The sequence below is a fragment of the Mixophyes fleayi genome, chromosome 9 (assembly GCF_038048845.1).
Source record: "Mixophyes fleayi isolate aMixFle1 chromosome 9, aMixFle1.hap1, whole genome shotgun sequence".
Classification (NCBI taxonomy): domain Eukaryota; kingdom Metazoa; phylum Chordata; class Amphibia; order Anura; family Limnodynastidae; genus Mixophyes; species Mixophyes fleayi.
The window spans coordinates 66,330,783-66,354,830 of NC_134410.1; the positions used below are offsets into that span (position 1 = coordinate 66,330,783).

General features: G+C 42.8%; 1 protein-coding gene across 1 annotated transcript in view; it reads left to right on the top strand.

Annotated features, from left to right (window-relative positions):
* Positions 1 to 24,048, top strand: part of TEX11 (testis expressed 11) — a 391,710-nt gene that overhangs the window by 50,258 nt on the left and 317,404 nt on the right. The window contains exons 5-9 of the mRNA XM_075184491.1: positions 3,461 to 3,540; positions 4,443 to 4,523; positions 4,614 to 4,733; positions 5,282 to 5,362; positions 21,813 to 21,898. Of these exons, the coding sequence (XP_075040592.1) occupies positions 3,461 to 3,540; positions 4,443 to 4,523; positions 4,614 to 4,733; positions 5,282 to 5,362; positions 21,813 to 21,898 (448 nt within the window). The remainder of the gene's footprint in view (positions 1 to 3,460; positions 3,541 to 4,442; positions 4,524 to 4,613; positions 4,734 to 5,281; positions 5,363 to 21,812; positions 21,899 to 24,048) is intronic.

The following is a 24,048-nucleotide window of genomic DNA, read 5'->3' on the forward strand; positions in this document are numbered from 1 at the left end:
GTTTCTGGACACAAACAGCATCTCCTGCATGTCATTTTTAAAATGTTCTGTAACACCAAGTTGATAGTGTGTGCAAAACAAGAAATGTGATGGAATTCAACCCCGCTGTAATGCTTGACCAATATTGGGGTCGTAATCAGAAATGACATATCCTCAGGAGAGTCCAAGCAGGAATAGCCATCTTTCAATGAAATCCCTTAGTTTTTGGAACAGTTTGTCAGCTGTATGCCTCTTACTGAAGCCGCTGATACACAGAGTAGCCTACTTCTCAAAAATGTGACGTACCTGGGTACTTGACGCTGCTGTCCATGCTGGGGAAGGCGAATGACCAACCCAGTGGGCTTTCACAGTCATATAATCTTTAGTTTGCCCAGTTTCGCTTGTACACATATCTGTGGTTAAGTGTACAGTGGGTAGAAGCCATTTTGTCGCCCAATAATTAAATTTTTAGGACCTTTCCGGTACAGGAGAGAATTAGCTTTTCTAGTAAAATGGTATAGTGATGACATTTGCTAACAGGGACAGAACACCTCAATTAAATGTCTTAAACCAACTGTATTAATAGTGGACATTGGACGCAGATCTAACACTAGCATAGTACCCAGGGCGTCTGTGATCCACTTTGCGACTGGGTGACAGGTTTCATTCTTGCTTCCTCTTGCAGAGGATTGTTTAACTGCCAATTGTTGGTTCAGGGGATATTGATTATGAAGGTGTTGGGGGGGAAGATTGCAGGTGCTGGGATGGTGATGAGAGAGGGGAGGTAGATTATGCTGGAATGCTTGTTTCTGATTTTCCCAACAGTTTTCCAAGAACTCGTTGAAAAATGACGAAACATGGATGAGGATCCCAGATGGTTAAGGTCCCTACCTCTACTGAGTGTGGCTTTAAAAACGCTACAAATGGATAGACAACTCTTGCCAGGATTTGTGTAAAAATAATTCCACACTTAAGAGTTGGATTTTTGGTCTTATGCCCAGGCATGACAATGGCCTTTTTGTTATCACTGGCTAGAACTGCAGCAATTTTGTTTTTTCAAGTGTATGAAAATCATATTGTGACATAGGAGGTGTTCAAAATTGAATAAAAAATGACTAGAAATTAGTGTTACTGAGGTTAATAATAATGTAGCTACAAAATAATACCTAAATTATGTTATTTTAGCACCAATAAATGTAATTTTTTTAACAAATTGCAAAACAAAACCAAACAAAACCAAAACCAAAACACGCAAGGGCGGTTTTGCAAAACCAAAACACGACGGTAATCCAGATCCAAAACCGAATCCAAAACCAAAACATGGGGGTCAGTGACCATTTCTAATTGTAACCCTAATTGTAACCCTAACCCTAATCCTAACACTTACCTTAGATGAATTAGATGTAGTAGATGACAACCGGCCGCTTTAAAAGTGCTGATACCTTGACGCCATTTTTAATGATGTCAAAACCCCCGGCCGTCATTACTGCTGTTCATGATTTCTCAGAACACTGTCGGTAAGTTCTTTTTTTTATTATGTCTGTCTGTTTAATAACTGTCGGGCAAGTCACTTTCGTAAATTTTTTGTCATGGTAGTCACTGTCAGTGTTATCTGCACTGTTAATGTGATGCAGCAAGAGGCGGTAGCACATAAAATATCATCATCCCAGTGACTAAGTTGAAATTCTATATATACAGTCATGGCCAAAAGTTTTGAGAATGACACAAATATTATTTTTCACAAAGTCTGCTGCCTCAGTTTTTATGATAGCAGTTTTGCATATACTTCAGAATGTCATGAAGAGTGATCAGATGAATTGCAATTAATTTCAGTCCCTCTTTGCCATGACAATGAACTTTATCCTAAAAACAACATTTCCACTGCATTTCAGCCCTGCCACAAAAGGACCAACTGACATCAGGTTAGTGATTCTCTGGTTAACACAGGTAAGAGTGTTGACGAGAACAAGGCTGGAGATTACTCTGTCATGCTGATTGAGTTAGAATAGCAGACTAGAATTTTTAAAAGGAGGGTGGTGCTTGAAATCATTGTTCTTCCTCAGTTAACCATCGTTAACTGCAAGGAAACACGTGCAGTTATTATTGCTTTGTACAAAAAGGGCATCACAGGCAAGGATATTGCTGCTAGTAAGATTGCACCTAAATCAACCATTTATCAGAACATCTAGAATTTCAAGGAGAGAGGTTCAATAGTTGTCAAGAAGGCTTTAGAGCGCCCAAGAACGTCCAGCAAATGCCAGGACCATCTCCTAAAGTTGATTCAGCTGTGGAATTGGGGCACCACCAGTGCAGAGCTGTGTTCAGGAATGGCAGCAGCACGTGTGAGTGCATCTGCATGCACAGTGAGGCGAAGACTTTTGGATAATGGCCTTTTGTGAAGAAGGCCACTAAAGAAGCCACTTCTCTCCAGGAATACCATCAGGGACAGACTTATATTCTGCAAAAGGTACGGGGATTGGACTGCTGAGGACTGGGATAAAGTCATTTTCTCTGATGAGTCCCCTTTCAGATTGTTTGGAGCATCTGGAAAAACACTTGTGCGGAGAAGGAAAGGTGAGCGCTACCATCAGTTCTGTGTCATGCCAGCAGTAAAGCATTCTGAGACCATTCATGTGTAGAGTTGCTTCCCAGCCAAAAGAGTGGGCCCACTCACAATTTTGTCTAAGAAGACATCCATGAATAAGGAATGGTACCAACAGCAACTTCTCCCAACCATCCAAGAACAGTTTGGTGACGAACAATGCCTTTTCCAGCATGATGGAGCACCTTGGCATAAGGCAAAAGTTATAACTAAGAGACTCGGTTATCAAAACATCAAAATTTTGGGTCCATGGCCAGGAAACTCCTCATACCTTAATCCCATTGAGACTTTGTGGTCAATCCTCAAGAGGCGGGCGGACAAACCCCCCCCCCCACAAATTCTGACAAATTCCAAGCATTGATTAGGCAAGAATGGGCGGCCATCAGTCAGCATGTGGCCCAGAAGGGTGAACACTGCAAATATTGACTCTTTGCATAAACTTAATGTAATTGTCAATAAAAGCCCCTGACACTTATGAAATGCTTGTAATTTTACTTCAATAGACCATAGCTACATCTGACAAAAAGGTCTAAAAACACTGAAGCAGCAAACTTTGTGTAAACCAATACTTGTGTTATTTTCAAAACTTTTGGCCACTATTGTACACTGCTCATATGTTATCAGTAGTTTTTATATGATAGTGCAGGCCTGTCCAACCTGTGGCTCTACAGCTATTGTGAAACTACAAATCCCAGGATGCCCTGCCAGCGATCAAGTGGCTATCTACTAGCAAAGCTGCTGGGGCTTGTAGTTTCACAACACCTGGAGAGCCACAGGTTGACCAGGCCTGTGATAGTGTTTTACTTTGCTATATCTTTTTAATGCAAAATTATAGTTGATCATCTCTGAAAGTAGATAAAATGGCTATTTGTATTTTAGTGCGGCATATATCCTGCAGGCTTTGTTACTGGTGTGAAGGTCCTAAACCATCTGAGGAAACCGTACAAAGAAATATTTTGGTAAGTCTGTTCTCCCAATTTTAAAAGGGGAATTATACTTTATGATTCATATACAAAATAGACAAAGTTGACTACATATCAAGACACATATACACTTTACTGTTTTTGAAAATACTCCTTCTGTGCATTCTTTTGGTGGAAGAAGCTAAAAATGTGCATACCGGGAACATTAAAATTGTCAAATGAATGTCTTAACAATTGCTTTAAGGCCACCCTCTTTGTTACTTTAGAATTGTCTTCTTTTTCTCCAAAAATACTGTTTTTCCTCTTCAGTGCAAAACTAGGCACACTTGGATATCTAAATTACGCCTAACAAAGAACTATACCAAAGCACCCAACTTTCCCTGTCTGCATTTGCAGAATTTAACATTTATAAAATACTAGTGACAGTCTAGTTGAATAAGTTATCAATCACGTTATGTTACAAGGATATTTGGTGATTAATTGTTCTGCAGTTTTCATTCAGTGACTTTGAAGCAATCATGGTTTGTGCCAAAGCCAGCTTTTAATAGAGAAGTATTACATACAAATACAGCTAATTTGTAGCAGAAGGTATAAACAAGAAATGCAAGTTTCTAAATTTACAGCTCAGGGGTATATATGCATTGTCATTGTGATAACAGCTTTTCAGTAGATATTGGGGAATCCTGGTGGAAAAAAAAAAAGGGTCTTTTTCACAATTAAAATGTGCATTTCATTGTCAAGTCTAATGCCTCTTCCAGGGGTAAATTTATTTGTAATGTGACTCACCTGAATGCATTTGTAGACTGAAGAACTTCCATTTCACATGGTTGTATCAAGTTTCTGATTAAATAAAAAACAAAGGAGCACTATTATAGTATAATATTTAAAAGTAAATTGAGATTAAAATTAATAAGAGTCAGCTTTACTTTCCACTCTAGATGGCTATGAAGACTGGAAAAGGCTGGATAAATGTTGGCAAGCCTGAACTTGCCAATGAATTTCTTGAAATTGCATTGGATGTAAGTGAGATTTCACTAGATGTTAATGGTTTAGTTTCGAGACTGGACTGTGACTCAGAATGTTATGTCTGTCCCCCATGTATCTACTAGAGTCTGGAGAAACTGTACTCCATGATGACTCAGAGAAACACTCAGCAGACAGATATGAACATGTACAAAATCTGTGTGGAAAAGGATCTTTTTAAAGTGCTGACATTTCAGGCTGAAGCTGTAAGTGAAGTGGACATGACACTAATAGCATCAAAGCTGGTAATATTTTCTTGACTTTTCTTGACTCTGGCACAAAACACATTTTTACTATGACTGTTAACAGTATACTTTCAAAAAAGCATACTTTGTAAATAGCTATTTTAGATAGATTAAAGTATATCTGTAACAGAAATAAAATGTTAGCCAGCAAAAATTAGTTTAAGAAGACTGTTTTTATCATAATTTATTTATTTATATAGCGCCACTAATTCCACAGCACTGTACAGAGAACACACTCACATCAGTCCCTGCCCTAATAGACCTTACCGTCTATATTCCCTAACACACACACACACTAGCAGCCAATTAACCTACTAGTATGTTTTGGATTGTGGGAGTGAAAATGGAGCGCCCAGAGGAAACCCACACAAATCCAGGGAGAACATACCAGCTCCATACAGATAAGGTCATGGGCAGTAATCAAACTCATGACCCCTATGATGGGAGGCAGAAGTGCTAGCCACTAAGCCACCATGCAGTTCTTTATTTACTCTGTCCTTTTTTCCCAGGCTATGGCTCAGAAAGATTTTGAAACTGCTTCAACTAGAATTCAGAGATGTAAAGACATGTTGCTGAGACAACCAAGAGAGGTGGGAGTTTTGAAGTACATCCTGTTTTTGATAATTTATTATGTTAACTTCACCAAATATATCATAAATTATGCATATTGCATACAGTGTTTCCTGATGCACAGTAAATAAAGTTCAGTGACTGTCAGCTACATTTTCTGGTATTGTTCTTTTCATGTTTCACAGCAGCTTTTAGTGAATCCTTAAATTCAGCTATGACCTTTACACTAATAGTTCAGTGTTTACCGTGGGGATAGCTTCCTGAGTATAACATAGGTGATGTCACGAACGCCCAGCCTGCCTCAGATACTGCGATCTGAACAGCTGGCCGTGTCTCGAGTCACCTTAGTCACTTAGCAATGAATAAACCTTTCCTGCCATCACAAAGGATTTACTACGGTGTCCTTGCGTTCACCAAAACCACTTATTAATGTTTCACACTTAAATCACATACACAAGTAGCATGAGCCTTACTTGGCTTCGTAAATTCACAAAGAATTATGGAGAATTTGCTAGATTAAATGTATTTCCAAGGCTTAAAACCGTTAATAACAAGACATACAAAATAAGTTGCCCAAATAAGTTTCAGAAATAAAATAGGAAATAAAATCAGAGTTACTACTTACTAGTTTAAGACTTGTCATGAGAGGAGTACACTTTGAGAAGAATGGCACACATTATTTAGATACAGCAGGTCTCCTTTTTAGAAATGCACACATTACTGTCTAAGGCAGAAGATTTTAAACCTTTCCCACATGGCTCTTCACCCACACGTTTGAAAATTACATTTTCAATCAAGGCAGATTGATTCCCAGAATGACATAGGGCTTTTCTGTGTCAAAGTGAGTTATCTATTCCTGAAATACCTCTTCCCATCTCAGAGGGCAGGATTTCTCACCTCTGCTCTGCTTGAGTGACTGGACTGTTTACATAAACCTGGAGCACCACAAAGAGGTTATCTCTCTAGTCTAGTGTTACTTTCAAAATAATCTTGACACTTGCATAGGTCAGACTCATGTCATTTAGCAAAGCACACTTTGACATTACATCATTACATCACAAGGTTACATACAATATACACATTGTCATATATGAATATTAAGGGAAAATAACCATCAGTGATTAGAAATAATACATAATCATCACAGGTTATTGTATATGATATCAAATAAAGTTTAAAAGAAATTACTCAAGTAACCTATATACATAGTAAAGAAACAGGGGATGGTGTATGGAACCTGAGTTACAACTCCTTATTCTAATCCATAACCGTACTGTACTTTTTAGCCCCATTGTTCTCAGGAAGTACCTTGAAAAAGCACTTCAGGGGTTAAATTCCACCTCCACAAGGAACATTGAGGAGTTAATTGAATTAAAGTACCATTGTCTCTTTTGTTTGCTCACTATTGTCCACAAGTGAGCTCTACCAGACAGCCAGGAGCTGGACCCAGCAGGGATCACCTGAGGGAGGACACCTTGGGGATGTAAAGGGAGCTGGATAGTGTGAAAGGACCACCAATATTAGACCTTTTGCAGCTCCCCTGGGCAGGCCATTCCCACAGTGGGATTATGAAGTTGATAAAAGTGGCTACCCTGGGAGCTGAGGGTGAGCGTGACTGAATTTCGCCAAGAGGTGATGCTCTGCCAGAGATTCATTGTGGAACACATTATTATTATTATTTATTTGTTTATAAGACACCATAGATTCCATAGCACCGGATACAAAAGCAATTAACAAATAGATGAGGTAATACATATAAGCAGCACAGATGAGTGTAAGTAATGCTATAGGGACTCACACAGAGTGCACCAAAAGACGTGAAAGGACTAACGAGGGAGTCAGACGTGGGACAAGAGGTAACACAAACCCTGTCCATGAGTGCTTGCATTCTAGAGGGAGGGGTGGTGAAAGACAGTAGGACCATCTGGGAAGAGATGGAGTTGGCAGATGAGGAAGAGGAGGTGATGGATAGAATGGTTAGAAGGTGGTAGGATAGATGAGCTTGAAAAGATGAGTTTTGAGTGAGCATTTGCAGGACTGAAAGTTGGGGGAGAGTCGAGTGAGGCGGAGTAGAGCGTTCCAAAGATTAGGGGCAGCATGGCAGAAATCTTGGAGGAGAGCATAGGAGGAGTTAATGAGAGGTGAACTTAGGCGGAAATCAGAGGCAGAGCAGAGTGGCCAGGTAGGTATGTACCTCGAGACAAGGTCAGAGATATAAGGGGGAGAACTGTTGGTAAAGGCTTTGTAAGTGATAGTGTAATTTTTTGGACTTATTTCTCACTTGTTGGACCTGTTATTGTCAAGTGTGCCATGCTGTGTTTAATCCTGTTTAGTCATGATTTTATTTTCATCTAATACTTTGTCTGAGTGATCTGGGAGACCCCATATCTCTATAAAACAAAAAACAGTTGTTGTCAGCGCTTATCCTTAACACTGCATATATATGTGTATCTAGAAAAATGAAAACATGAGGTATTAGTTCACATTTTGACCAAAACATTTAAACCTGTATCCCAGCGTCAAGGGCACTTCATTGTATGCAGGTCCTTCGATGACCTATATGCTTTAAACACCATTAAAATGCAGTTAAAATCAGATGCACTCACCTCCCAGGTACAGGAGCTTGCATCTAATACCCCATTCATACTGCACCAAAATCCCGGGTTTTTGCCGGGGCGAGCTAAAACGACCCGGGTCTTGGTGCAGTATGAATGGTACAAGTCCAAAATCCCGGGTCTAAAAACCCGGGTCTTCAACCCGGGATTTATCGAGGGGTAATTCCCGGGTCGGACCCGGGTTGCCTGCACTATCAATGGTGCAACCCGGGGTTTTTCAAAACATGCTGATTGGCTGTCTGCCTGTCTCTGGAGGATGATGTCATCGGTGGAAGCCCGTGGGAGATTGTAGAAGCTTTTTAGGAGAGATGGTGGATGGTGTACTCAACATCAAGCTGAAGCAGAAACTTTTTTTTGGGAGAAAATTGCTTTTATTATTTCACAAAAACAGTGTTTATTTACAGCAATTATGACACACTGGATTGAGGAAGAGGTGCGTGAGCTGCTGAATGTCAGAGGGGAGGAAGAAATTAGAAGGCAAGTGACTGGGACTGTGAAGGATGCCACAGTGTACTACAACATCGCCAAAATACTCACACAACGTGGCATAAAGAGGACACAGCAACAAGTCCTGAACAAATTGAAGTCCCTGAGGAAGCAGTACACTAAAGTCCATGACCACAACAGGCGCAAAAGTGGCGCTGCAAGAATGGACTGGCCGTTTTATGACCAGTGCAATATGGTCTTTGGACATTCTCCTCTGATAAATCCAATTGCACTGTCATCTTCTAGCAATGTGGATGCGACTATACCAACACCACCAGAGAGCACACAGACAAGCGAGGCCGCAACGGTAATAATAGAAGATTCTATTGAAGACACCCCAGAACTGGAGTGCTCTGCCACAACAGATGACACCAACATTTCTTGGGAGGAATTGAACGATTCACAGCCATTCCCTGCCTTGCGCAAGTCGTTACAGATACTTCGCAAGAAACGCAGCCAGAACCAGTGCCGGTGTCAAAGTCTACGCCAGGTCCCAGTTTACGCTCCAACAGTAAGTATCTTTAATAATCTCACATAATAACCAACTATATATACATAACAATATATCTACATAATTGAAAAAAAATAATGAACTGTATAAACATAACTGCCAAAAACAGAGAACTATATGAACAGAAATGCAAGCCAAATACCAATAAATATATCTACATAACTTTAAAAAAAAAATGTTTAAACATAACTGGCAAAAAAAGAGAAGTATATCAACATAGATGCAAACCAAATACCAATATATCTACATAACTTAAAAAAGAGAACTATATCAACAAAAAGCCCAAAAGACAAATATAATACACTCCAAAGTATTAAAACATTAACACGCATATGTTGCAGTGCAAAACTACTGGGCAAGAAGGAGGAGGCCTCAAGCACATATCAGCTTACAACACTGCTTTTTTGTTCTGCCACATTATATATTCTAATGTATGTTTTACTGTGTTTTTTTCTACGTACAGTTTACAACGTTCCTAAAAAACGCAAAAGGCCCAACAAAATGGAGCAAGCAACTAAAACAATGACAACTGTCATGATGGATCAACTGCGGGAGATGGAGAGCAACATGAGGGAACACGAGAATACACAACTGCAGCGTTTCATGGACAATGAGCGGGATCTCCAGGACTCTTTCCTCATGCAAATCATGAACATGCAGGAACGCGTGTTACGCGAAAATCGTGACTGTATGATGGGATTCATGGACAGACTCCTCTCACGGGTGCAGGCAGGGCCGGATTTACCGCTAGGCAACCTAGGCACCTGCCTAGGGCCTAGCGGGTCTCGGGGGGGCCCAGCAGGGGACACAGGAGCAATTAAAAAAAAATAATAAAAAAAAAATTCGGCCCCTCCCCCGACTCGCGGCACCCCCAGGGGCGGGGGGGGGGGGGGTGCTGCGAGTTGTTTTCACTTCCTGTCTGCTGATCTGAGGAGCGACGCTGACCAGCACTACTCAACTACAGGTAAGTGAGGGGGGACTGCCCTGCATATCTATAGGGAGGGGGAACCTGCCCTGCATATCTATAGGGAGGGGGGGGGGAACCTGCCCTGCATATCTATAGGGAGGGGGGGGAACCTGCCCTGCATATCTATAGGGAGGGGGGGGACCTGCCCTGCATATCTATAGGGAGGGGGGGAACCTGCCCTGCATATCTATAGGGAGGGGGGGGGGGGAACCTGCCCTGCATATCTATAGGGGGGGGGGGACCTGCTCTGCACATCTATAGGGAGGGGGGGGGGAACCTGCCCTGCATATCTATAGGGAGGGGGGGGGGGGGAACCTGCCCTGCATATCTATAGGAAGGGGGGGAACTGCCCTGCATATCTATAGAGTGGGAGGGGGGGGGGCTGCCATGAAAATCTATAGGGAGGGAGAGAGGTTGATATGTGTGAAGGAGGGCAGAGGAGGGGGGCTGATATATGTGACTGGGGGAGTTTTGATGTGACGGGGGATAGCTACCTAGTGGAGGTAAGGAAAATAGCTGCAGGGGGGATGGATGCAGGGTGGGAGGTAAGGAAAATGGCTGTAGGGGGGTTAAAGAAAATGGCTGCAGCAGGGGTTAAGGAAAATGGCTGTGGGGGGGGGGGGTGGTTAAGGAAAATGGCTGCAGGGGTTATTTAAAAAATAGAGCCGCTTTGGAGGGCATAATCTCATGATTGTGTGGTGGTCACATGGATGCTCTCTGTGGTCTCAGCAATTACTAGAATACTAAATGTTAGTGAGATGGGGCTGGTAGAGGTTTGTATTTGATTGACCACAAATATTTAGATATTGCTTATATATGCCTGTACAATGGGGTACTTTTAGCTGGCCATAATGGGGTGTTTTGTTTTAACTAAAGGGCCTAATCATTCAGGGTTTGTTAACATTTTGCATTATAATAAATATTTGCTTTTTCAAAACAGGACGCCAACTTTCCAGAAGCCAGCGAGAGGATAACAAAATTGCAAGAGAGAAGAGCAAGAACAGGTAAGAGACAATGGCACAATCTGTCTAAATTTGAATGCTAGAGAATACACCTGAACATTCATATTCAGGAGTGTTCCTTTACACATATATATTCGGGGGCGCTGCGGCTGTATTAGCCTAGGGCTGCCAGAACCCTTAATCAGGCCCCGTGTGTGTGTGTGTGTGTGGGGCCACTGTCTGTGTGTATTGTCTGTCTGTGTGTGTGTGTGTGTGTGTGTGGCCACTGCGTGCGTGTATTATGTGTGTGTGAGGGGCCACTGCGTGCGTGTATTATGTGTGTGTGAGGGGCCACTGTGTGTGTGAAGGGGGGGGGCCCAAACCGATATCTTGCCTAGGGCCCCATGAGGTGTAAATCCGACTCTGGGTGCAGGCACCTCCTCCAAGTCCTTACTATTATGACGGACATTATCCTATGTACCAGCGGGGGCAACCCATGTTAGGCAACAATAACCCTCAAAACCCGGTACAGAATACACAACATGCTCAATCTATGGGTAACCCCAACATAGAATACCCACCTGGTAACCAAACCACTCCACAACCAGAAATGCCACAATATCGGCAATTGTAATAATCATGTTTTATGGACAAGTGTTTAACAGTTAATTGTTATCATGTATGTTACGTGTGATCTGGAAACACGCCGTTAGCTTCACATATTACGTGAAAAGCAAATTTGCACTTACTGTTTGGGCACATTTGTGTCTTCTGTTTACTACTTGTGTATATATTTATTTATTTTTCTTCATGCAAGTAAGCACTTTTGTATTGTGTCATTTTATATTTTTGTGAAGAGACATATCAGGAAATATGTACAAAACAAAATACAATATGTGAAATAAACATTTTTTTTTTACTTTTACATTTGTGTGGTACATTCAAACAAGTGAGGTCAAATTAGCAGTGAGGGTGGTCCTAATAAGTTCAGCAGAGGTATTGGTGCGTTCTCCTTCAAAAGTACTGGAGTCCACTGACAGCACTGGCATTTCAGATTCCTGCACATTCCACTCAGGTAGAAATTGCTCTTTTTGTATTTCGCAAACGTTATGTAAAATACAGCAAGCAGCAACCACGTGGGGCACAAGCTTGGTGTCAATGTCATTGCGCTTCAATAGACAGCGCCAACGTCCTTTCAAGCACCCAAAAGCATTTTCCACCACCATCCGAGCCGAGCTGAGGGTATGTGTAAACCGGATCTGTTCCTGAGACAGGTGATGTTGCTGAGTGAACCCCTTCATCAGCCAGCGCCTCAAAGGGTAAGCAGCATCCCCAATGATGTGTACCGGTATCTCCACACCATCAACAAACGTAGATTTCTGTAAATAAAAACATGCAGTTTCACGTCACCATGTTAAAAATATTGGTCACATAACGCAGTACACTTGGTACTATATGGTGAAAATGCATTTTGCAAGTGGTACATCTATATATAAAGAGGGGCAGTAAATACATACAATATTGATAGCAAACAATAGTATATAAGCTTCAATTACAAAAACATCATACAACATTACACCTATATTTACCTCTCTAGGGAACAGCCAGCCATCTTGTCTTTCCTCAGCAATTTGGTAAAGGTCTGAATTTGCTAGAACTCTGGCGTCATGGGAACGTCCAGGCCAGCCGATGAAAACATCTGTGAAACTGACATATAAAAATACATATAGCAATGTTTTACAATACGCATTACACATGGCACAGTCACATAAAAAAAACCATAAAAAATGCTTACCAATAGTTGTGGTCAACCACAGCCTGCAGAATGATGGAATGCCAGCCTTTGCGGTTGTAGTAATCCGCATGGTTGTCTGTGGGGGCAATGATGGGGATGTGTGTCCCGTCTATGGCTCCAGCACACTGTGGAAACCCACGCTTCAGGAATCCTGCAATTGTATCATCCAGGCGCTGACCTTGCGGTAAGGAGATGAAGAGATGATACAGGGCTTCCAGCAATGCCGAGGTGACTTCATGCACTAGAGTGCACACCGTGGATATCCCCACTCCAAACAAGCAGGAGATTGTCCGGTATTCTCCAGGGGTAGCATATCACCACAACACAATAGAAAGGCGCCTACATGGTGGAATAGGTTTCCCAAAGTTAGTGGCCTTCCTGGAAAGTGCTGGGGTAATAAGGTCCAGCACATAGTTAAATGTCCCACGTGACATTCTGAAGTGTTGCATCCACTGCTGTTCCTCAAACGCTTCCACAGTAGACCAGAAAGCTTCTCCGTGGCTACGCTCTCTGGCACGCATGGTTTGGTTACTGGCAGCACTGAATCTCAAAATTGAGGCAATGCTGGCCCTGAGAAAAGCTCTCCTCCTGCGCATATACAGACACCGAGTTTTCTTCTGTTGTGCCATAAACTTCGCCTTCCTCCTCCTGAACTGGGACTGTGCAAGAGTGCACAGTGTCAGCAGCTGCAGCAAACTCTCATTTGCTGCATAAAACACACTAGTAAACATGAACTCTGGGCTACACAAAAGTGAGTCGTCGGCCATGATGAAAAGTAATGTGGTAAACAATCACCACCCACTTTTGCATCATCTTTATGCATCAAAAAACCAGTCACCTTTCAATGACATCACCATTTTTCAGCCAATGAAAACTGCTCTGGTGATGACTCCCACAAATTGCCGGGGCACAGACTTGTGCAGTATGAATGGGGTCAACCCGGGAAATTCCCGGGTCCGAGGTGCAATATGAATGGTGTTTCTGAGCTGGGACGCTCCGAGCCCCGGCAAAAACCCGGCTTGAAAAACCCGGGATATTGCCAGGGTGGCAGTATGAAAGCGGTATAACTCGCTGGCTTGTGACCTGCGCCCAAAAGAGCCTTAAACAGGCCTGATAGACAGCTGGTAAAACAACATAAAGCAATATTTGAAATAAAACCAGAGAAGAAATAGGCCAGTGCCTGCAATATCCCATATTATATATGGTACCAGCTGCATGGCAATATAAATGCCCATATATGGGCAGCACGGTGGCTTAGTGGTTAGCACTTCTGCCTCAACACTGGGGTTATGAGTTCAATTCCCGACCATGGCCTTATCTGTGTGGAATTTGTATGTTCTTCCCGTGTTTGCGTGGGTTTCCTCCGGGTGCTCTGGTTTCCTCCCATATTCCAAAAACATACTAGTAGGTTAATTGGCTGCTATCAAATTGACCATAGTCTCTCTGTGTCTATATGTCTGTGTGTATGTTAGGGAGTTTAGACTGTAAGCTCCAATGGGGCAGGGACTGAAGTGAGTGAGTTCTCTGTACAGCACTGCGGAATTAGTAGCGCTATATAAATAGCTGATGATGACATGTATACAAAACAAAAACAAAAAACAGTTGGGCTGGGCTGGTCACATTATTACAGGTAGACCTGCAGCATAGGTTCCCCCTGTCATAGTGGGAAACAGCATGTTCTGCATGTGGCTGAATTCCATATATGTATTGGACTTCCTTCTCTAGGAAAAGCAAGCTCTCTGCTGATAGCACTGGAACTTATCTAAACACCCCAAAGCACTGGGCATATTGTAAAATGTAAACATATAGGGCCTGATTCATTAAGGAAAGTAAGCAAAAAAAATGGGTAAGTTTTCTTCTGGACAAAACCATGTTACAATGCAAGGGGTGCAAATTAGTTTTTATTTTGCACATAAGTTAAATACTGTCTGTTTTTACATGCAGCACACAAATACTTGATAGCTTTATTTTTACACTGAAATTTAAAGTTGACCTAGGATATGACCTACCCCAACTATAAATCTGCCCCCACATTTTAAATTTAGCTCCCCCTCCAATACAACATGGTTTTGCCAAGGTGCAAAGTGTTTTTTTGTTTTACTTTCCTTAATGAATCAGGTCCATAGTATTTGTTTTTGTACTACTGGCCCCAGCAAGCCTAGACAGCCATAAACGGCTTAAGTTTTCTGGTACTTGGCGTGTCAGCATACCCATGGCTGCTAGAGCACAGTGCTTTTGTCACACAATAAAGTGCTAAACATGAGTTTCCATTTTGCATTTATCCACTTATACCAATGTGTATAAGCAAAGTAATATGCAAACAGTAATCAGTATACCCTGCATTATCCTAGCCCCAAGCACTTGAAACCGTGACAATAAGCCAAAATTTTCAGCTACTCTTAACTTACCAGCTCATTTTTACTATTAATATTTTGCTCTATGTCAGCAGAATTATCAGGTACAGTGAAAAACAGCCTCAAGTTGGTTAATGCAGGGCTAATACCGTTATGAGTGTGAGGGACCGAAAAAACATTCCTATTCCTCCTAGAGGCTACATGCCCTCTGCTTGTAAGTACTAGAGCTCTCCTAGACCCCTCTGGGCTGTTGGATTTGGGGTATTGGAGCAACAATTGTTGCTGCAGGTGGGAATATATGTTCATAGATACAGACACTGTGCTGTTTTTTGACTCCCAGCAGTTGGTGATTACAGGCACTGTGCTAGTTCCTGGCTGCAGTCAGTTGACAATTATATAACATATTAGCCTGATGTAAATAACTGTTGTATGAATATGACAATACATGGAGAAAAGTATTGTCTGCTGAACACAAAATCTCCCAACACACAGTTGTAAAGTAAAACTGCCTGTTTTAAGTAACAACAGGTGCTTGCAAGCTGTTGTTATCTAGAAAAGAAACTAAGGGGTAAATGTGTCTCTCTGTCTGTCTACCCCTCCCCTTAGATTGTACGCTCCCTTGAGCAGGGCAATCTCTCCTCCTGTTTCCTACACTTTTAACTCTGCTCTCCAGCTACCTTTCCCCCCACCCCTCTGGGGGTCTTCCCGTCATCCGCGCCCTTGCTCTTGGGCTCCGGCGCTTGCTGGTCTTCCCTCCCCCCTCTCTCTAGCTGTGCTTTGAGCTTACTGAGTTACTGTGCTTATTGTTTACTGTACCGTGCCGTACCTTCTATTGTACTTGTTTGTCCCTGTACGGCGCTGCGGACACCTAGTGGTGCCCTATAAATAAAAATTAATAATAATAATGTATTAACCTCCGGTTTCTTGAAGTCCCGCGAGTTTGGCGTCTTAAGCGCTTAAATTTAAAGCGGCACTGCCTTGTAAAGGGAAACTTTCCGCTTTAAATTTAAGCGCTGAAGATGCCGAACTCGCGCGACTTCAAGAAATCGGAGGTTAATACATTTACCCCTAAGTGTTAATTAACAAATATATCATAAACCATCCACCACGCCTCTTCTAATAGGATGGTCCTAACTCTAAGCAATAAAACTGTTCATGTCAAAAGCATATTTTTCTGTTCCCCAAGCAGTGACACTAAACCTTGTGTTGTCTGACGGAATGATTGTAGAGCAGGTGAGCAGTTAGTGATATGATAAGTACAGTAGGATGCCATGGTAGAGGTGACAGTGGTCGTCTGGTTATAAAAAACAAGTACATTCCAAGTACATTCCTCTCCAACTCCACTGCTCCCTACATCTCCAACCTCATCTCTATTCACGCTCCATCCCGCCCTCTTCGTTCGGCTAACGACCGCCGCCTCTCTTCCCCCCTGGTTACCTCCTCCCATGCTCGCATCCAAGACTTCTCCCGCGCTGCCCCCCTCCACTGGAACCAGCTCCCCCGCTCCATCAGAACTTCCCCCAACTTGTCCAGCTTCAAACGGGCCTTAAAAACCCACCTCTTCCTTAAAGCCCTTCAGTCCCCCACCCATTGACCTCCTCCCAGTCTCCCCCTACCCCCCTCCCTCTCCTGTCCCCCTCCTACTTCCCTCCTTTTCATTCTCCTCTCCCCCCCCCCTCCGTCTCTGCCTCCGTCATCCCCATTCCCTCCTCCTACCATTGTGTCTCTGTCCGTCCTACCCTCCCCTTAGATTGTACGCTCCTCCGAGCAGGGTCTCCTCTCCTTCTGTTCTCCACCACCTTAACTCTGCTCTCCAGCTCCTTGTCTCCTCCGCGAGGTCCTCCGGCCCCTGTCTCTACCCCGCTGGGGGCTCTCACCTCTAATCTAGCTGTTCATTGAGCTTCTGAGTTACTGTGATTTCTGTTAACTGTACTGTGCTGTCTCACCCTGTATCGTGTTTCTGTCTGTCCCTGTACGGCGCTACGGACACCTAGTAGCGCCCTATAAATAAAAATTAATAATAATAATAATAATAAAGTTCATATGCACACACTAAACCCAGGGCCGGTGCCACCATTAGGCTGCATTAGGCAGCACCGCATTTCCTAAACTGCCCGTGTCCCAGCTGCTGACAGCATCATGACATCACAACGCTGAATAGGAGCTGACAGGAGTCAAAGAATAGAGAAGACAGAAGATAGAAGCGGAGAAGTAGATAAAAGAAGACGAGAAGGTAAGTACAGTGATATAGAGAAAATAGGGGTACATGATGCCAAAGAAAACGGAGGTGGGGGAGAGGAGAGGAAGCCACAGAAAACGTGGGGAAGGAGAGAATGGCATAGAATAAGGGGGGGGGGATATGCCAAAGAAAGCAGGGGGGAGGGAGAGAGAGAGAGAGAGAGAGAGAGAATGGCAAAGAAAATGGGGGGGGGGGATGCCAAAGAAAACAAGGGGGGATGCCAAAGAGCACAGGAGGGGGGAGACTGCCAAAGAAAACAGGAGGGGGGGGGAGGGGTGCCAAAGAAAACAGGAGAGGAGTGAGAATGCCAAAGAAAAGGGGGGGGCGAGGATGCCAAAGAAAACAGGAGGGGGGTACCAAAGAAAACAGGAGGGGGAGGAGAGAGAGAATGCCAAAGAAAGCAGGTGGGGGGATACTAAAGAAAACAGGAGAGGAGGGAAGACTGTGCCAACGAAAACGGGGAGGGGAGGGGAGACTGGCAAAAAAAATACAGGCGGAGCTACGCTCAAGTCCTGTGCTCTTTTTTAAAACTTACATGCAAGTTGCGTTCGGACTTGAATCAGGTTCACTGTGGTGTCTGGTTCTGCATTGGTGCTAGTCAGAAATAGGGACTGCTTCCAGATCCAAGGCTGCTGGGGAAAAATCTGTTATGATTTTTACATGTTACAAATGCCAGGTAAAATTGTCCCCTAAGGACTCCAGAACTGGATTCCTCTTCTAAGGAAGTTCTAAGGAAATATTGCCTCAAGGGGTACCAGGCCCTATATCAGTAGTCCCGAAGCCTTCTTGGGTCTAAAACTTGGAAAAGTCAGTACAAGGTTTGCCTGAATGTCTTCCTCAATGACGAGGTTTTTGGAGACTTCGTCATCCAAAAAGCCTTGTATGCATCAGGAATCCGCCCAGGTCTACTTCCTAGGAGATTCTGAATTGGAACCATCTTCTCAGGCAGATGTTGAGATTGCGGGTGACTCAGATTATGAAAAGCTGACAGGATGGTAGGATGACTACAGACAGGGTGTCAAGGAAATGGTGTTAGCATTTTGACAAGCCCTCCATATTCAGGATCCAGAGGAACCTGTGGTTCTGAACATCCCTTGTACAAAATCAAAAAGAGGTACACAGTTGCATCTGTGTCATCTCTGCTGGTAGGAGATTTCAGGTTCCGCTGAGGATTCAGTTCAAATACCCCTTCTGGGGAAGACAATATGGGTAAATGGGAAAATCCCACTTAGAGTGGATGACCCTGTTGCCTGTCTTGCTAAAACCACAATAATTCCTATTCGGAATGCAGCACGAATAGGGAATGTGAAGGGATCTTGAAATCTTTGTCTCAGCAAGTGCATCACTCAGACTCAAACTAGTGACCTCTTGAGTAAATAAAGCAGTAGAAAAACGGGCTGTGCAGATCAGGGAGGACATACAATCTGGGACTCCCAGGACATAATTGTTACCTTTAGTGGACCATGAGAAGTAAGCATCAGAGTATCTAGGACACAGTCCTTGATGCTGGTCTCAATCTATCCAGCTTCTCAATCTTGGTGTGGGCAGCCAGATGCACACTGTGGCTTAGATACTTGGAGGTAGATGTGAAGTCCAAGAGGGAACTGTCCTCTTCGGCCCAGAATTGGACAAGGCCATAGGAGGAGGGAGCCTTTTCCTCCAGTTAATGTTTCTAAATCTGAAAGAGATTTTGGCCTTTTCAATTTTTTGGCGATATTGTGAGGAATGTCTTTGAGAGGGACCATTCCATTGCCCCACATGGAAAGGAGTAAGCAGGCTTGGCAGAGCAAGCTTGCAGATAAATAGACCACATGCCAGGGTTCTTCCCTATCCAGGAAAATCAGTGTTGGGAGTATGTCCCTTCTTTCTGGACCAGTGGAATCCATTCCACTTCCGCTCTTGGACATTCCAAATTCTAGTCAGGTGGTCAAGGTACACCCTAATTTGTCAACACAGTTCTTGTCACCAACAACTGGTCAGTTCATTCTGTGGTGGCTGAAGAGACAATATCTTAGCAAGGGTTGCCCCTTTACACCTGGGACTGGAACAACGTGAGCATAGATGTAAGCCTGCAGGCATGGGAAGCGGAGACTCAGAACTTTCAACTATTTGGTCCAATGAGGAGGCAAAGCTACCCATAAACATTCTTGAACTCAGAGCAGTGCTAACACTCTACTGCAAGGTCGGTCCCTCTTACAGAACAGACCCATTCAAATTCGGGGTGGACCAGGAGCCCTTTGGCTATGAAGGTAACAGGCAAGATAGTACTCTGAGCAGAACACTGTGTCCTAGTGATCTCAGCAGTATTCATTCAAAGGGTGGACAATTGAGAGGCCAAATTCCTGAGCCAGCATGCCATTCATTCCATGCAGTAGTCCCTCCATGCAGAGGTCTGCAACCATATTATGGAGTGGTTGGGTCTGCCAGGCTTCGGAGCGCACTGAGGATTCAATATGGCCAGAACGGTCCGGGTCAAAACCAAACCGGAATAGTTAGTACCAAATGGAGATCCACAGAGAAGTCAGACAGGCCGAGGTCACAAGGATAGGAGAAATAACGAAATCCAGAATAATGGTCGACAAGCCGGGTCACAACAGAGGCAAATAGGCACAATCCAGTAGATAAGTCAGGGGAAGCTGGGTTAGAACCAAAACAGGAGTAGGAACAATACAAATAATGCTGGAGAACAGGAGACCTGATACTCTGGCACCCTAATGGTGCCAGAACAGGTTTTAAATAGAGGCAGCCGAGCTGTGATAGGAAGATGAGAGGGGCGGTCAGGCACACTGACCGCCGCAGCAAAGAAGGCAACGGGACACTTCCCCCAGCCTCCAGCCGGAACTATCAGGCGGCCATCCCCGCTTCATAGTGGAACAACTAGGACGGCACCTGATAGTACCCTTCTATCCACAACAGGTGACCGGCTTCTCCACAGTAAAGACAAAGGTATTTTTTTTATACAACGCTCCCGTTCATCCCGGGAAAGACATGTAATTAATGTTACAATCCGCCAGGCTTATATTTCAGAGGGGGACATTGGTTCTTGATAACCTAACAACCCACTGTGCCAGATCAGTGAGCTCCTTCTGGGCAGCGCGGCATGGAGTCTCGATTGAACAGTTGTGTTGGGCAACAACCTTGTCCTCAATCCATACTTTTACCAAGTTTTACAGGTTCAGTGTCTTTGTATTCAAAGATGACAGCTTTGGATGAAAAGTTTTTGCACCCAGCTATTTCTGAGCTTATACTCCTCTAGGAACAGCTTTTGAATGTCCCAAAGGTTAGCAGTCCCCCATATAGGAAGAAAGGCATTTTGTTCTTACCATTAAATCCATTTCTCTGATTCCATTTGAGGAACACTGTATTCCCTTTTCCCTCGGTTTTAAGGTTGAGTATGGTTCTTGTTTAATTGGTTATTTCAGAAATATCCTATGAGCTTTGTTAATAACTGAGGAGCAATTGGTGAAGGGGTATAGTAGGGAGGAGTTAGAATTTAAACAGATTTAAAGTTTAGAATTAGTGCTTACTCCAGTACCAGAGCACTCTATAGGTCAAGCTTTCATTCCTTAAATGGAATCAGATTTAATGGTAAGTACAAAAATATTTTTACTCATGATATATGAAGAAGTACTTTTTTAAAAGAAACAGCGTTTTAGTAATGTATAAAAAAACATTGTCTTTGACATTGTACTTTGAGGAGATGATAGAAAATGTTATTACATATATATATTTTGTTTTTAAAACTCAATCATCTAAACCAGGATTTACCCAATATACTTCAAGGGCTGCAGTGCATCCGTCCAACCTCCAAAAGGGCCGCACAGTGCCCTTGATTTCAAAACAATTTTGGCACGCCCACCTGCTCCAAAGTTCCACCACATGTCACACAATTCTGCCACTTGCTTTAAAATAGCCCCACATGTCCTCATCCCTTACTTGCCACAAAATGCCCCCACATATATTTTGAAACTCCCTCACATACCTGTCACACCTTCCCACATGCCGCTCACACCTCCCCACACCTGCACAGCTGGAGTCCTCATCAGAAGGATGGAGAGGCTGTGGTCCAGAATGAACTGCAGTAACTCCCCCTACCCCCTCATCCTATGATTGGTTTTGCTCCATGACTTCCCTGTAGTGTGTAGAATAAGTCACATGATGAGGAAGCCAGCTGCTCTCATTCAGTCTTATTCCCTGCTTGTAGAAAATACCAGAGATTGGAAGCAGTAGACTTGGAGCCGCAGGTGAATGTTTGCTGGGCCACCTGTTGCCCACCACTGATCTAGACAAAATCCTTTTTGATGCTTTAAAAACGTGTCGCCTTTAAGATTGGTTTGAAAGGAACTGTTATATTAACTCATAACACAGAAGCAGCCTGTTGTACACAGTAAAGTGCAATGTATCACATTCCAGTAACCAGAGTCAACTGTGTGCTATTATACTTGAAACAATACAATACTTGTTGTACATAAATACAGTTCAGATTTGAGTCATAGTAATCCGTTATTTAATGATTAATTATATTGTTTGCAGAATAACAACTCAAGAATTTTGTTTTTCAGGCTGTATACCTGTCCATATTGTGCTACAATTTTGGAGTAGAGACTTATGAAGATAAAAGATATGAGCAGAGTTCCTTCTGGCTGAGGTACAAGTATTTTGTCATTTGTCTGTTGTAATTTTCAAGTGACATAAATGATATTGTGCAAGGTCTCTGGTTTGTCAGGACATTTTGACAGACTAAGTTTATTTCAAAGGAGACGGTCTAAGTTTCTTGCAGTGATGGAAAAACTCATTTAGATTGTATCTATAAAGTATGGCCAAAGCTATTAAATGATGTATTATTAATCTTCTACAGGCAAGGAATGTAAAACTGGTCAGACCGCTTCTCTTATCTTGAGAAAAAGCGTGATCTCTTCAGGAGTAACTACAATGCCTTTCATTTAGTTTCACAACATACATTTTGCTATGGATTTTGAATTCTGTCTTCTTAAAGAGCAATGAAAATACTTAGGATAGTTATCTATAAAACTAAAAAGAGCATGTTTCTTTGCATTTGATCATTGATACTTAAAAAGTTGCTGACAGGGATAATATCAGACATGTTTGTGCTTCCTACAACCTGATAAACAGGGCCTGCACGTTTCCATTCCGGTGCCTAAAATACAGACTTCTCTCTGGTGGAAATTATACAAACCGAAGCTAATTATATTAGATAGCATACAAAGCAGAGCACATTATGATGGCAACTATGCAAAAATGCCAATTTGGTTGTCCAGTTTACAAATCAATTTTATTAGCATTTGTATAATGCAGAGACCATGCAAAGGTGGCTAAAGTATGGAACTATTGCAAACTGGTGGCTCGTGTGTAGCTTTATTTACAATTTGGTGGCTTTAGTTTAGCATCACAGCCCATCTGGTAGATAATATATAGCAATTCTTCCAATATATTGAGACAAGTGTCACAATATTGTAGAGATGGGGGGCTCGGTTCCCCGAGATCCGAACCCGCCCGATTTTCACCTACCCGAGTACCGAGCCAAGCAGGTTCGGTATTCTCCCGCCAATTTGGATTCAAAATCGAGGCAAAACGTCATTGTGACGTCGTTGGATCTCAGAGCTCGGTTCTCGCGATATTTGAAATGCATAAATACCCGCCTCCACAGCAATCCATCGCCATTTGACAGAGGGAGAGAGCAGGGTTAGGTCACGGGCAGCATTAGAGCAAGGACAGAGCAATTATTGTATACCTTATTCTTATAATTGTTATTGAAATTCTGCTAGCAATTCTTCTAACAATTGTTACAGCAGGATGAGAGGAGGATAGAGGAGGCATTTTTTTGAATATTTTGCACTACAAGTGCTTTGGGGTGTCCCATATTCCCCAGTGTGAAACATAAATTTTTCTGGCTGCATAAAGTCTTATCTAGCAGCACTATCTAATGAATATTTTGCACTACAAGTGCTTTGGGGTGTCTCATATTCCCCAGTGTGAAACAATAATTTTTCTGGTTGCAAAAAGTCTTATCTAGCAGCACTATATATTTAATATTTTGCACTACAAGTGCTTTGGGGTATCCCATATTCCCCAGTGTGAAAACAACAATTTTTCTGGCTGCATAAAGTCTTATCTAGCAGCACTATCTATTGAATATTATGCACTACAAGTGCTTTGGGGTGTCTCATATTCCCCAGTGAAACAATAATTTTTCTGGCTGCATAAAGTCTTATCTAGCAGCACTATATATTTAATATTTTGCACTACAAGTGCTTTGGGCTCATTAAAATGGATTCAAAGCAGTCCACATATGAGCAGGATCAGCAAGCAGGTGCTGGCACCAGTCCTGATGGTAGTGTTCCCAGTACGTCATGTGGTAAAGCCTCTGAAAAAAAAGTCTTTTTAAATCAGGGAAAAATACACACTCCAAATTTTTTTTTACCATGTTGAAGCGAAAAAGAACTGTAACTGAGGAAAAGTTAACTGCCGATAAAAAAAAAATTTGCCAACATGCCATTCTACACACGCAGTGGCAAAGAAAGAATGAGGCCTTCGCCTTTCTCTATTAGTGCCAGATCAAAAAATGTTACTGAGCCTTCTTCTTGTACGGTCACTCGTGACCAAGCAAGACCAAATAATTTGCAGTCCAAAAGTGGTGCTCAACTACTGTTACGTGTGAAAGCCGAGCTGCAAGTAAACAGTAAGGCAGTAGAGAAAAATATATGCTCAGAATCAGAAATGACACCAATCCCTGGGGAGAGTCCATCCAACAGTGGTATGTGTAATCGTGACCATTCT